At 36.9% G+C, this 15,605-nt stretch overlaps 1 protein-coding gene across 3 annotated transcripts in view; it reads left to right on the top strand.

Moving 5' to 3' along the window:
- Window positions 1-15,605, top strand: part of LOC113515239 (max-binding protein MNT-like) — a 44,572-nt gene that overhangs the window by 11,931 nt on the left and 17,036 nt on the right. For all 3 annotated transcript variants that reach the window (XM_052896169.1, XM_052896168.1, XM_052896167.1), the window contains exon 3: window positions 13,836-14,073. In XM_052896169.1, coding sequence (XP_052752129.1) covers window positions 13,836-14,073 — 238 coding nt within the window. The remainder of the gene's footprint in view (window positions 1-13,835; window positions 14,074-15,605) is intronic.

Genomic DNA, 15,605 nt, shown 5'->3' with positions numbered 1-15,605 from the left:
AACATTCGATATTATAAAAAAAATTGCTGTTTGGAAATATGAAGTACTTACATATATGTAAAATACTTACTGTTTAAAAATTTACCAGAGGGAGACTTTGTACAAAAGTCGTTTGCTTGGGCACCTCACTCGTTTTTCTACCGTGAAGCAGAGGGCCTACCATGAAATATTTTCCGAAATTTCGGGGACGAACGAAACAGAAATTCGATGTTAAAATTACATAATGCATGCCGTTTAAAATTATTAAAAATGTTAAAATATCGTTCCTCTGGACTATTAGAATAGGGTTTATGATGAACGAAATATTAAGTTCCATTTACTGGGTCGATTTCGGTACGAACAAAAACACGAAATTGAGCCCGAAAATTCGGAATTTCATTTTATGGTAGACCATCAGTTATATTTGCATGGCTGTGTTTCGGCTTGAACAGTGGGATATGGCAGTGAATTTACAGGGTACAGCAGAGGAATAACACCTGAATCCTCAGGAATGGCAACGCATGAAAAGTATTATGGGTGAAAGACTATACTCTGTTATGTCCAAGGTACTGCTCATGTTTATAGGCGACGTTTACCACTTTCCATCAGGTGCGCCGTCAGCTTGTTTGCCATTCTAAGTTGCATAAAAAAAGACTGTTCTGTTAGAATACTTTTTGAATAATGATTAACATATATTTAATATTGTTTGTTTTAGACACTTCTGTGTTAATATCATCTTGTCACTATCAAATAAATTTAATTATAACAACATAGTTTGTGAGTCTTTTGTTTTGGGTTACAGAAGTGACCTCGATCAAGTAGATAATATGATAAATTGGAGTTGCTTAGGGTAGGACTTGAAGTAGCAAGTGTATTATATCATGAGGTATATGTTAAATTAAATTAAATACAATTGTTGTAGTACTTAAGGTTTTTTTTTTTGATGGGTGATAATGGTATGGTAACCCCGCCTGCGCTAACGGGATACGCTGGCGGAGTACCAGTGAAGTGTGATAGATGAGAATGAAAAAAGGCCAGTCAGCCCATCATGATTAATTCATCAGGAATTAACCATGAAAATCAAATGACGACCTGGTTGGGTATATTGCTTCAATACTACATTGTTTTATTGTAAAAATGGTTTTGCTGATCTGTTTTAAAAATCAATGACCGTCTTCTTTACATTGTTTTATTATGAACTGAAGTAACAATCCCTTTTTACTAATACTTATAAAACATTAGGTGACAGCGTGTAGTGTTTGTGTGCGTTAAGTATGAGTGTATGGTATATCTGAATGGTTTTTTTATGGGTGTTTTTTATGGGTGTATGGTAACCCTGCCTGTGCTAACGGGATACGCTGGCGTAGCACCAGTGAACGGTGATAGATGAGAATGAAAACAGGCCAGTTAGCCTATCATGATGAATTCATCAGGAATTAACCATGATAGTTTCTAGGGGGAACCGCGAGGAGGTCGACCTGGTTGGGTATATTGCTAGCAATGGGATTCTCAGTCTCCCTTACTAACAATCCCTTTCCCCCCCATCTGAATGGTGTTAAACTTCGAACTGGCCATCTGTAAACTATTTTTAAAATATCAATATTTTAAAAATGGATTGATTTGTGGACAGTATGTTAGGATTATATATTTCTTTATTTATCTTTATGAATAATATACTATAATTAGTTACAACAGCAATAAAAAGGGATTTGGATTAAAATTAAAATTAATTAATTAAAATAATAATAACAATAATGAATTAGTTTATTTTCTTCACAATACCAGTAGTACATCTATTATATTCGATGTAAGTTATTACAAGAGATTTATTTTTTAAGGCTACATAAGTTAATTTATTGTGAAGAAATGATGTCTGAAGTAGCATAAACCTGTGTTACAAATCATCAGGTCCTCACCCCACGGTGCTGGCACTATTTTAAATGTATATTATAAATAAAATCTATATTATAATAAATGTATGTTATAATAAAATCGTAATTGGTCTCTGTCTGTACATGGAAAATATATAAGAAAAACTATTATAGAGGGGCTTTATGAACGTAATAGAACTCAGAACGATAATTTATAGATTTTTTTCTATTTGTCTGTATGTTTATGCACGCTAATCTCAGAAACGGCTTAAGCGATTTGAATACAGTTTTCACTATTGCGTTTCGGTTTATTTAATTTAAAATTTTGCGTTTATTTTACTTCAATCGGTTCATAAATACAAAAATTATATCAATCTGAGGAATCACATAGAAAATGCTATAAAATAACCGATCAGTTGAATTGGCTGAAACTTTATGAAAGTATTAGATACGTAATTATCATTTAATACAATATAAGACCGGATTCATGAAGAGTTTCAATGCGAATGATATACGGGAACTAGTTAGAAGTGGGCAACGCGCAGGAAACGGCTAGTTTTATATATGACGCACTCCTCGCTTCTAACTGCTATCCGCGACTGAGTCTACAATGTATTCTAGTTATTAAGATCTTTTGTTAATATTGTAATACGCAGTGAATGAATGAATGAATGATTATTTGCGTCAAATTCAATATTTATATAGAGTAAAATTGAAATCACTAGTCTTTTAAGGGAGTGTTCAATCAGGGAAATTAAAGGTTGTCCTCAAAGGAACGAGGGTTGTTAACGACCTAACATTTTGCTCCCTCCATACTAACACACCGCGTCCAATTTTTAAATTAGTATAGTATGCATTAATTTGTGTTGTTTTCAAGCAATTTTAATAAGGAGGTTCTCAGTTCGGTTGTATTTTTTTTATGTTTGTTAATTCAAAACTCCGTCAGTTGTAAACCGATTTGGAACATTATTTTTTTATCTGAAAAGATATACTTACAGGTTGGTCCCATAGAAATGTTATCAAAATCAGTTTAGTTAGATTTAATCTAAATAACTTGACTGACTTTGCCACAAATAAAGTCGTGTATTATAAAATCTTTATTTATTAAATTTTTAATTTACGAAATTTCTATCTTAGCATATTCTCTCTAGTATAGGATCCTTAATTTAATGTACATCTAACGACCTCGATTCCATCTCGTCACGAAAATCACGAAACCTTTTACCGTCTTATTCATGAGGGTTGTTGCAATCTTTTACCCCATCCCCTTTAATTCGCGTTGCACCATTCGCCTGCGGTCGGAAGTGTTCGCGCCGCGTGACGAGCTCGTCACGTGCCGGTGCCGACCGATCCTGCCACCTCTCTCACACCACCCCCCTGCCTGACCGCCTAAAGCTTATCACTGTCAGACCCAGAGACCCCCGGACCCCACTCCAGCCCGCCACAACTCGACCCTATCACTCGCCACATCGCAATATTCAATTTATACACGTAACGCCTTTGTTCGTTTGCGAACATTTTTCGCTGGTCCCTGTTATTTGTTTAGGTTATTCGCGTTTCCTGATTTATCACAGCTATTTTTTATTTGGAAAGACGATAAGAAATGTAGTTGTAGCCGTGATGTGTGTAATGCTTTTATGATTAAAATTCGTTTTGCTGGAAGGAGAAATTGTTCATCCAATGTTCTCTTTGTTACCTGACCACCGGATACCAATTCGCCTTAATTTATTGGACCAGGCCAGGTGCCAGAACTCCCAGGTCATCGGTAATACCGGTTTGTTGATCTCACAATGCACACGTGTAGGCGCGAGTTGCGCTGCGGGAGCCAGCGGGCGTTTGCGATTGCGAGTCTGTGCGATGTAGGCGCGCGGCGCGCCCGCCATGCGCAATTTTACCAGGCATTCATGGCTTAACAGGAGTTTTTTGTTTGCGGTGTTCATTGCCGCTTTCAGCATCGTAGGTTTTTGTGTTACATACGTTTATGCGTTCTGCTCCACACATTTACTATGTGTTTTTGTCTTTTGCAAGTACACATAGGTAGAAAAAATTGTCTAATTTGAAAATGGCGTTAAATCGCTTCCCATTTGACTTTAAAACAAAATATTTAGTACAGATTTTATTTAGAACTCTAAGAACTAAATTTTTATTGTTTATTTAATGTCTTTTGAATAGAATAGTTAACTTCATCAATTTTCAGGTAAAATTACTTAATGATAGGTGTAGTAATATTAACCACATGCTTGTTATCTACTGTACTTGAATCAGCAAATTTATTAGTACAAATAGGAAAATGGAAAGTAGATTTTTTTGTGACACATAAAGTTATTTTACCATTTATGTATAAATTTATTTATTTATTTTAAACAATAATTACAACTACTTTTCATATATAGAGGAGTTACTTATACGCTTACACCAACTGCAGCTGAATTAAAAATAATGTTTTTAATTTCAAAATTTTGCATTATTGCACTACAACTTTTAAAATACGTTTCGACTGACATTCAAATATTTTTGGTGTTTGATAAGTATTATCTTGAAGATACGAATGTTTACTAAAATATCACTTGTACAATATAGGAATCATGGCAGACTTGATTATTTTTTTCTATTTACCCCGTAAATTCTATTAATTTTATGTTAACAATAGAAGGAGGACCATGTCTCGCCTTTGATCGAAAATGTAAAATTCCTAAGCAAGTAATTATGAATGATTGAGATATTTGTTTGACCAGTGATATCGTCTCTTATGTAGCATCAGAGCATCTCAAATTCACTTGAATGTATGAGTACATTTGATTACTTCTCATGGCAATTTGCTTAAATTGCATTCTTAGTATTTTAACATCATAAGTACAGACGACTCTTAAGTTAGTTTGAAAGTAAACATAATTTCTGTACAATTTTATTAGAAAAGTAATAACATATAGATTAAATTTGACTAATACATATATTTATGTACCATAGATAGTTTTATTTATAGCTTTTAATAGGTTTCTGTTCTCCCAGCTATTTGTCTAATTGCGCGCGGCGAAAGTACCAGAAAACTCGTGACGCACATTTATTCGCCCCACCTCGGATTGCATAACCACCCCAATGTATATGTTATCCTGGTAGGTTCGGTCTGTATTGGACAGTTGGTGTATTTTTTTTTTTATAATTACGATAATTTTGACGTAAAGTGGTTTTTTATTCGGCTTTGTTGATAACGATAATTTATCTTCGTGTAGTATAGTAGTTTTAGACAAATAATTTTATTTAATTCTTGCCTAAGAATTTTCTATAAGTTCGCCTTTTCATAATTTCTTTTACGTATTATTCAATAATAAAGAAACAACTGCCTCAATACAGTGACGAATCTCTATTGTATTCAAATCCAATCTCACCATCTGATCAAAAATGGCATTTTTTTTACCATCTTTGGAGTATCTGTAGATTACATTACACAGTGTTCATTTACAGCCGTCTCGTTTGTATGTTTGGTATCCTAATGCCCTATTAAATAAGCGGTACCTACTGCTTTAATTTGTTTGGTGTGCTCCTCCTGGGGTACGAATAATTCATGCATTCATAATAAGGTTGCGTAAGTTACCAAAATAAAGTACAGATTTGGTTGGTTTCGTTGAATGTAATCTTGTTTGTTGAATTGGATCTAATTATTACATTGAAATCAACATATTATATAAAATAACTTCACGCCTATATTTATTAGAATTGTCGCTATCTAACCTTTTCAATCGACGTCATAAAGGAGATACTCAGTTCGTTTGTATTTTTTTTTGTTTGTTACTTCATAACTCCGTTAGTTCTAAACTGATTTGGAAGGGGGGAAAGGGATTGTTAGTAATGGAGACTGAGAATCATATTGCTAGCAATATACCCAAACAGGTCGACCTCCTCGCGGTTCTCCCTGGAAACTATCATGGTTAATTCCTGATGAATTCATCATGATGGGCTAACTGGCCTGTTTTCATTCTCATCTATCACCGTTCACTGGTGCTCCGCCAGCATATCCCGTTAGCGCAGGCGGGGTGTGGTTACTATACCATTTTCACCCATCAAAAAAAAAACTAATTTGGAAAATTCTTTTTTTATTTGAAAGTATAAAAAAAGGATTTTCCAAACGCTTAAAAATTGGTCGAATAAAAACATTATTTAAAGTCGGTTTAGTAGTTTAGTTTTCAGATCAAAATGACTGGTTTTGTCAATTATATACACACATACTTATTACAAATGTTGAATTGTATGTATTTATTCGAATTTAAAAAGAAGGTTCAATATCTAAAACTACTAATGGTGACGTCATCGAATCTTTCTTGTTCCCAAGTCAGATTTTTGATTCAAACTAATTCAAACAACTGTATCGGTCAAAATATTTGTCATTGTCACGGGTACAACAACCCGACAGTATTCGTCTTTGTAATCGGTTAAACAATTCTAATAACTCCAGAGATTGATTTTAAATATGTATTTATACAGCTCGATTACTTGTATTTCATTCAAATATATGGTTTTAACAAGTAGGTAAAGTTACAGTTTGAAAGTCACCGAGACAATAACCCTATTTGTCTCTCTAACTAAATATTGATAGATGCTATATTACAGTATTGATATTTTATCTATGACTAGTTTTGTCCGCGACTTCACACATATAGATATTGGAAGTAGAAAAAAGTGATTCATTCCTATTATTTGAGGTCGGCATAACATGATTTTATTCATATTACTCAAAGTTTTGGTTGGTTTTACGACCGGCCGCCATGCTAACCCGCCTTGGGAATGCATTGGTGGCATTCGTCACCTATGATATGGAGGAAAGGATCGAGGAAAAAGGAGGGAAACGTTAGGAGTGAATAATAGATAGATAAAAATACTTGTGATGTAGTTTCATTGCTGTTATACAGATGTCGCTAGTTGCCATTGTATTATGTTTATAGAGATATTATCTGTCTGTAAACTAGTGATTCCTAATATTCTTTTTATCAAAGATTGTCTATTAGATAGATAAGATAAAAAAGTTTGCGGTGTTATAATAAACGTTGAATTGTATTACGTTTACTTAATATTTCTTGAATTTATGTCTATTTTTCTAAATTAAAGGACATTACAACTCTAACGCAGCAGCAATTAACATCCTTGTTTAATTAAAAACAAAACACTTTGAAGTCTTCGACTTGGCCTTTTTTCCAATATTACTCGACCATAAATTACCCTGTTCGATAATAATGTACCATTTACTTTATTCTTTTTGTTAAAATCTATTAAGTTATAAATAAATGCGCTTAAGTACTTTTACAACCCCTAAGGGGATGAAAGTTGATATCTTAGCTACAAATGACATTATGACTATGATATTTCTAAGGAAGTTATTTAATTATGTGGGTGTCATTTCTCAGAAACTTTCTTATTAATAAGAACATGGGTGTTCTTAGTCTAATACGAGTTTACACTTAGACTAATTAATTCTAGATTAACCACATGGTTACTACATAGTAACATCGTTTTGTCAGTGTTGTTAATAAACATGGGGTTACCTCGGATTAACAATACTTTTCTTACTTCGGGATTAACGTGCATTTTATGGTAATCCCTAACTACTGAAAAGAAAGTATTTGTGAACGAAACCGAAGCTGTTTTGACAGTGACAGATTGCAATTTTGACTTTTTGACACATGGATTGATTGATGATTGGTATAATTTTTATCGATCGTGTGTTGGTTGATATTTCGAAACTGAATTTTATTTTAAAATTATTTAATTAGTATGTAATCGATGTCACTGTCTTATAATATATATATATACTTGTGACTTATAATAAATAAAATACATAATCTGAATTATATAAATTCCACAGCGATTGTAAGGGAGGGGGAGTGTATAAAACCATATCCTTGGATTTATAGTTTAGGTTAATGTTCAAGTCAGGAACCTACTACATTGTAGTATTTTTAGGCATTTTATTTAAGTAACTTTAAAAACAAATTAAAAACAACGTCCAGCCAGCGAACAATAAAAAACCCCTACGCAGTGACATAAAAGCTAATTATGCTACCAAACCATAATGTTAACGGATCCTTTCAAATTACACCCTTATTCCATCTGAACGGTGTGGACTGCCGTTCGGTGAGCGTGGACTGTAGGGGCGTTGGTTCAGGCTGGAGTGAAACACAGCGATTACTATTCAAGCCTCCGTACTCTAAGAGAGTATATATATTCGCTGCCCGGAAGCGAATGCCGCTCGACGGGAGGCGGCCTATCTTTATACCCGCCCGCTCGCACGATAACGTTTCCAACTAGCGAATAGCGGGACGGGGCGAGAATGAACGAGACGCGTGTCTCTTCAGATCGGTACTCTATAGCGTTTATTTATTTATTGCAATTTACAATTTCTTAATTCTATTTATTGTTACAATTTCTATTTCTATTTGTAGGTAATAATGACAACACACAAAGGAATACTTTATTTAACTTACCCTATAGGTATCTTAAATCTATGTAAATCTATATAAAATAACAGAATACAAAAAACGATTAAACTAGAAACCTAACAACTAACTATAAACATTGCTATAAATATCGCTATAATTACACATATACAAATAATGTCGCGAACATAATCTCCCGCCGCAGCTCTCGTAGCTGGAGTTAACTTGTTCGCGTCGCTCGATGTCGATAGTATGATCAGCTTCTTAGTTCGCCGTAGAATGCCCTTGTTCGTCCGCACGTCGACCGCTCGGATCTCGCCGTCTGGTCCAGGGTAGGTTGCCACCATCGCGGCCAGGATTTTTATGGCTCCGTGTGTAGCTTTTATAGGTACTCCTTCACCCACCGGTTCCAGAAGCAGTAAGCCTCTGGCTGGCACGCCACTCCTTGTGTCCCGCCGCGTCGCCTTCGGTGAAGCTGCCTGGCAGTGTCGTCGTCTGCCGATGTCGACACGTGGGTTAGCGGTCGGCTGTTGAGGGTGTGCTCGACTTCGACCAGTAGAAACCTCTTCCTTGGGCGCCCGTTCGTTCAACGTGGCGGCTAGTGCGTTCACGCTACGCACCAACCGTTCCCACGCACCTCCCATGAAGGGTGCGCTCGGGGAATGTAGCGCCACCGGATGAAAACTGATGACTCTTCTTGGATGGCTTCCTCGCAGACGTCAGCACCTTTGAACCATAATTCCGTGGGACACCCTCTGCGGCTTAATTATGGCGGAGTCCGTGCTGACCAAAAACCATTCTGGTGAAACGGTCATAGGCCCGAAGTAGTTGAACGTGAACGGTCGTTGATGATGCGCCAGCCTGCTCTGTGGATGGTTGCCCGTTGAAGGCGGCACAGCTGACACCTTTCACATGTTGTCGCACCTCGTTCGTGGTGATCTCGAAGCCGCCGTGGTGAAGTTTCCGATGCACCCATGCGATGTATAGGCGCACCCAGGCGTGGTTTCCGTCGACGATGGGGGCTCTCGTTGCTCGGCTGAATCGGCGGCGGCTGCTATTCTCGATCGAAGTTGTCGTCGTTGTCTAACGACTGACAGCTGTAAGTCGACTTGACGGCAGCTGTTTCCCATGTTTCAATGCTGCGATATTCGTATCGCGCGAATCCATAGTCGAGGTGTGTGTGTCTATGGGGATGATATAGATACTATTGCTGTTCTTGATTTTCATCTTCGTCTTCTCTCTATCGACTTTCTTCGTGCGGGTCCAAGTGGGGTCGGCGCTCTCTTTCTATGCCATCTTCCATGGTAACCACTCGCTCGACGATCCATTGAAGACTGGCAACTCGGTGACTCTTGACGCTGTGGAGGGCAGTATGTTGCGAGCGGCCATCTGCATGGCGATCGCAAACTCATTGCAATCGATGCCCACCTTCAGCACCGGTTCTTCTTTCTTCATCGACTGCATCGCTGCTGCTATCGTAGGCATGGCGGCATGCGGGTCAACGTGGCGTGCGTATAAATCGATGGGAAACCCCTGACGCTTGCCGGTGATTCTTCTATCTCTGGTACAAATGCTTCGATGAACCCAATCCGACGTTCGTTCTCTTCTGAGAGCGTCGTCGTCTTCTACTTCCTCGTCGTCCTCTGATTCGGCTTCCAGGGCGGCGATAAAGTAGCTTCTCCCGTGCCTTGGCCAGAGCCTTCTTCTTCTGCGAGGCCGTGGTGCGAACCGTGCGTGCCGTGCCGTGCTTCGGTTCCTTCTTCTTTGCTGTCCCCTCTGTCGTTCCTGTGGCTTCGGTAGTCTCCGTGGCTCCTGTGGTCGTCGTATCGCCGGACGTGTTCGTAGTCGATGTGGTGGCGGCGGTAGACGACGTAGCGACAGATGACGTTCTGACAGCCGCAGACGACGTGGTGGCAGCAGCGGACGGCGTGGCAGCGACGGACAGCGTTCCGGCGGCCTTAGTCGACGTGGTGGCGGCGGACGTTGTGGCTTCGGTGACGGCGATTTTTTGTTGCGACGACTTCATGTCTCTCGTATAAGCGATCCGGCTTCAGAATGGTATATATCCGGCTTCTTGATGTAAACGGTGTTCCTCCAAATCCGGCTAGGACTGCCGTTCGGTGAGCGTGGACTGTAGGGGCGTTGGTTCAGGCTGGAGTGAAACACAGCGATTACTATTCTGAAGCCTCCGGTAAAGAGAGTATTTTTTCTTCTTGTCCTATTTCTTCTCGAGTGTAGTGCGTCGCTTTTTTTCTTTATACCCGCCCGCTCGCACGATAACGTTTCCAACTCGCGTTAGCGAATCTGCGCGGGGGGGAGGGGCGAGAATGAACGAGACGCGTGTCTCTTCAGATCGGTACTCTATAGCGTTTATTTATTTATTGCAATTTACAATTTCTTAATTCTATTTATTGTTACAATTTCTATTTCTATTTGTAGGTAATAATGACAACACACAAAGGAATACTTTATTTAACTTACACTATAGGTATCTTAAATCTATGTAAATCTATATAAAATAACAGAATACAAAAAACGATTAAACTAGAAACCTAACAACTAACTATAAACATTGCTATAAATATCGCTATAATTACACATATACAAATAATGTCGCGAACACCATCCCTAAACTACCTGGTGGCAGAGTTTAACTTTTACTTCAAAAGTAACGTTAGACTAGGTTACTCATTCGTCATTCAGTGTTTAATAAAACAAAAATTGATTAATACTGTCTTATTACCCCGAATAAAATGAATTTCGCTTTATGTTTATTAATAACATATAAGTACAAATTTACACCGATAGATGGTGTTATAAAAGAAAAGGGAGAAATATATGAACATATTTTGTCATTGTTTTGTTAATGATGAATAAAAAATGTTATATATGGAAAATAGAAACAATCTGTTTTTTTTTTTTTAATAAAGGTCATGTTACTTGCTGATAATGTAGCTTTGGTGAAAGAATATTTAAAATTGGTATTTATTTTAATGGGTGAAAACGGAATGGTAACTCCGCCTGTGCTATCGGTATACGCTGGTGGGGAATCAGTGATAGATGATAGGCGAGCATGAAGGCAGGTCAGCTGGCCCTGTGTGAGGAATTCGACAAGAATTAAGCACGATTTCCAGGAGGAACCATGTGGAAGTCGACCTGATAAGGCATATTGCTAGCTATGGACTATTAGAGCCCATTACTAACAATCCGATTCTCCCCTGACTTTATCTATTCGATACAAAAAATCATTCTCCTTCATGAGATTAGTTTTTATGTAGATGTAATGTATTCAGTTTTTTTTTTTTTTAACGTAATGTATTCTAATGTATTTTTATTGATTCAACCGACTCGAGCTCCCGGATCTTACATTCTGGATTTATATTATGTTGTCCAATATCTTATTTATACCTACCCCTTATCGACTTGCTCGACTCGTACGTGCAATGTAAAGTATGACGTACGACCAATCTGAACCTTATTTTTATTAGCACAAGGTTGCACTTTACACCACAATTGCAAACATGTCGCACGCACAGTCAGCGTGAAATAATACTATTGTAAACAATAATGAATTCATTTGTCAGTACGGAATCAATTAAACGGTCAATATATCTTTAGAAATACTTTTCCAATATGTTTAGATGTCAAGACTTTTTAATGGATGGTAATGGAATGGTAACCCCGCCTGCGCTAACAATATAACGCTGGCGGGGCACCAGTGAGGGATGATAGGCGACAATAAAAAAGCTGGTCAGTTAGCCTATCGTGATGAATACGTCTGGAATTCAGCATGATGATTTCCAGGTGGGACCACGTGGAGGTCGACCTGACAAGGTATATTGATGGCAGTAGGAAGTTAGGAAATTAGATTAATCTTTTTCACTACGTTTTTACTAAACAGCTGTTTAATGGGTGATAATGGAATGGTAACACTGCTTTATCGGTTTACATTGACGTGGCACCAGTGAGAGAAGATGGACGAGAATCAAAGCAGGTCAGTTAGCTCACCATGACGAATCCACAAAAATTAACTACGATAGTTTCCAGAGGAAGCCGCGTGGAGGTCGACTTAATAGAGTACGAGTACATTGCTAACAATGAGGTTTTTAGATCCCATTACTAATAATTCCCTTCCCCCCTTACTAGACGGCCCTACTACCTAAAATATTGTTTATCTAATCAGTGTTTAACGAAACTCTAAGTGATTAAATATTGTAATTTATTTATTTGTAATTTTTCACGCCAAAATCTATAGACCATTATAATAAAATTTATTATTTTAAATACTTTTTATTTTCGTTTACATATACTTTCTTTGTGTTTAAATAGTTAGATGTTAGAAACGCTTTTGTAGTAAGTTACTTAAACATGCATTAAACAGCTGTCTATCGAAGTTTAATTGTTTTATGGTATGACGGATACAAACGATATATCTCGAGTCTGAACATAATTACCATACAACGCCATCTAGTGTTACAGCTGGTATATATTTTATAAATGCCATCATTGCTCAAACTAGAATACTCTGTACCAAATTATGAACATCTGTATACAGATATCACACGCAAATCAGAGGAAATTTTATAAGAATCTTATTGATATTTATTTTACTTAGACTAAGTACTTCAATATGAGTCGATCTATCTACTACTACTTAAAGATACTTTTTACTTGCTTCTACATAAGGTTTACTGTCTTGTATGAATGTTTATACTTACACCAGCTTTATGACGACACAGTCAGTCTCCTGATTTATTCACCCCTGGAATAGGTTGACTCCGACTATACTAGATTATTCCACGAATAGATTATTCTATGTACCCAGAATTAAGTGACCCAACAACGTAGTGAATCGTCATATACATACATGTCCAAGATACAAAAGTAGATTGAATAACTAGTTACAATGATTACATCATAATTACTGATAAGGAAATAGGTATAGTTAAATAACACAATAAATACCAGCCAGCAACTAAGTGTATCAGTAATAAAAACTTCAAGGAACCATTTACGCTATCATTTTTTTTGTAATATTTTTCAAAGCAGCTGATTTTCGGTGTGCTAACGAAACCCACAGCAACCGTGGGCACGCGCGCAGCCACATGTGCTTACGTCATCTACAGACTGGCCACGCCCTCTCTGTCGTCTCTGTCACTACGCATACAATAATCGACGTTCTCACTCTTCATTGCAGCGTGACTGATTTAATAATATTTTTTACATAAAGAACTTAATCACCGTACCTTAACGTTCATTGTTGTATAAACATAATACCAGACAGTTCAGTGTTTATATAGTTGTCTCGTTCGCACGGGTACTTTGGTCTCGCTTACGTGGTTACTTACAACTCCGACTGAGTTATGTTTTCCTGGTAGTTTACCGCCACGTATTGCAGCCGCCGACGAGCGGTTGACACGGGTTCGACAAGTACACCGACCGGTGCGGTCTGTATCAATAGGATTTTCTATAATGATTTTATTGATTTTTGTACGAACGATTAAATAAGCCATTTTTGTAATGATCCATTGACATTTCTAATATGTCACCTTGTTTACAGAGGAGGAGCCCAAATCGCCGGTTTCGGTGCGGGTAGTGACGGGATTGTCGGTAACACCGCGCAGCAACGGCGTGGTTAGACCAACGTCGCCGGTGCCGGTGGCACCCCCTTGCACGCCCGCGCCCTTGCTTGCTGCTGCCGCCCCTGATCCGGTCTCCTCGTTGGCTGCGACCGCCCCCGCTCCTCTTGACTTCGTACAAGAACATTCCAGGCCACGAACGACGAGTAATAGTCATGGGTACGTTCTGTATTCCTAGTACTAGCGGTGTCTAAAACAGCTGGGGATTCGCATCTTGTTTTTCGCAGTATAATAATGTGGTTGGTATAATGATGATGAGATAAAACTTTGTCAATTTTGCCAGCCTGTTAAAACAACTGCAAGAAAATGAAAAATAACGTCATCAAATTGGTGACCACCTACGGTATTCCATATTCACTAATACGAAAACATTAAGCAGTAATATTTAATAATGGCATTTGACTATTACTATTATTAATCATAGATTAAAGACAAAAAAATATATCTTTAAATTGTTGAAAATTTGCCGTAAAAATGGTAACCATCATTCATTAAAACAACTTTATCAAAATAACAATCCTATGGAATAGAAATGCACATATTCTGAGGTGGCTGACATATCTCCGAACCAACTCAACCTAATAATTTGATTTTATTCGTCGTCCCTTACGTACCTACGTGGCTACGCACTGTAACTTATGGGTGAATAATAACAATATCTATGCAAACTAGCCTCACAAATTCTATCATCAATCATTTATTATATTTTATAAGTAGTTACAACATATTCTGTACCATTTTGTAGTCCAGTCCTATTGTTAAAATTTTTATTTGATGAACTATATGAACTATGAATTAAATTATATTGTAGTCATATCTATCTATATTTTTAAAGTTTTCGTTGGAATAAAATTTACGTTGTGTCAAAATATTTTTTTATGGAGAATGCGAGTGATGTTTCAGATTTCAAATAATAGGACTTAATTATTTATCTTGATTTTTCCGATAAATTAAATAAAATAGTTAAAACGACAATAAAGATTTTGCGTTTCATAAATGCTAGATAAAATTTGTGGACGACATCAATAGAGAAAATTAATATAATAATTATAAATATAATATTTTTACTGATATTGTCGAATTCAAAGTTGTAATGCCTGTTTCACCGGATCTAAACTGGTAAGCGCCATTAAATATCAGTTTTAACTTATGATATTTATACGTATATATCTTGAAATAAATTAATATAAAATTAAATTCCTAAAAGTTCTTCTTTACAACCTTAAATTATAGAGTGTTTCTATAAAAATGCTTCGAGAACAATGGGTCAACTTTTTCATACAATTTTGCGTGATAAATAGTTATGAGTGATTCCTTTATAACTTCTATATTTATTTTGTCTTAAAATTTCCGCATTTTCTCAATGCGTAAATACTCATTTTATTTATTATATATTACATTAAGATACATTTTATGCGTAAATATATAGAATACTGATAATCGCCAATTTGACAATTAGCTGACAAAAAGTTGACAGTTTTGAGGCTCGATGCCTTTATCTATATAAACTAAGGTTACATCATAGAGGCAGAAAGCATGAGTTATTTTATGTGATATTGTATACAGATCTGATAATGTTTTTTTTTTTATGGGTGAAAATGGTATGGTAACGCCGCCTGCGCTAACGGTATACCCTTGCAGCGCACCAGTGAAGGGTGATAGATGAGAATGAAAACAGGCCAGTTAGCCCC

Source organism: Galleria mellonella, unplaced genomic scaffold (genome assembly GCF_026898425.1).
Source record: "Galleria mellonella isolate WM207_F2 unplaced genomic scaffold, CSIRO_AGI_GalMel_v1 utg312, whole genome shotgun sequence".
In the NCBI taxonomy this organism is placed as follows: Eukaryota; Metazoa; Arthropoda; class Insecta; order Lepidoptera; family Pyralidae; genus Galleria; species Galleria mellonella.
Note: the sequence above shows the minus strand (reverse complement) of the source record. Positions and strands in the feature narration are given on the sequence as shown.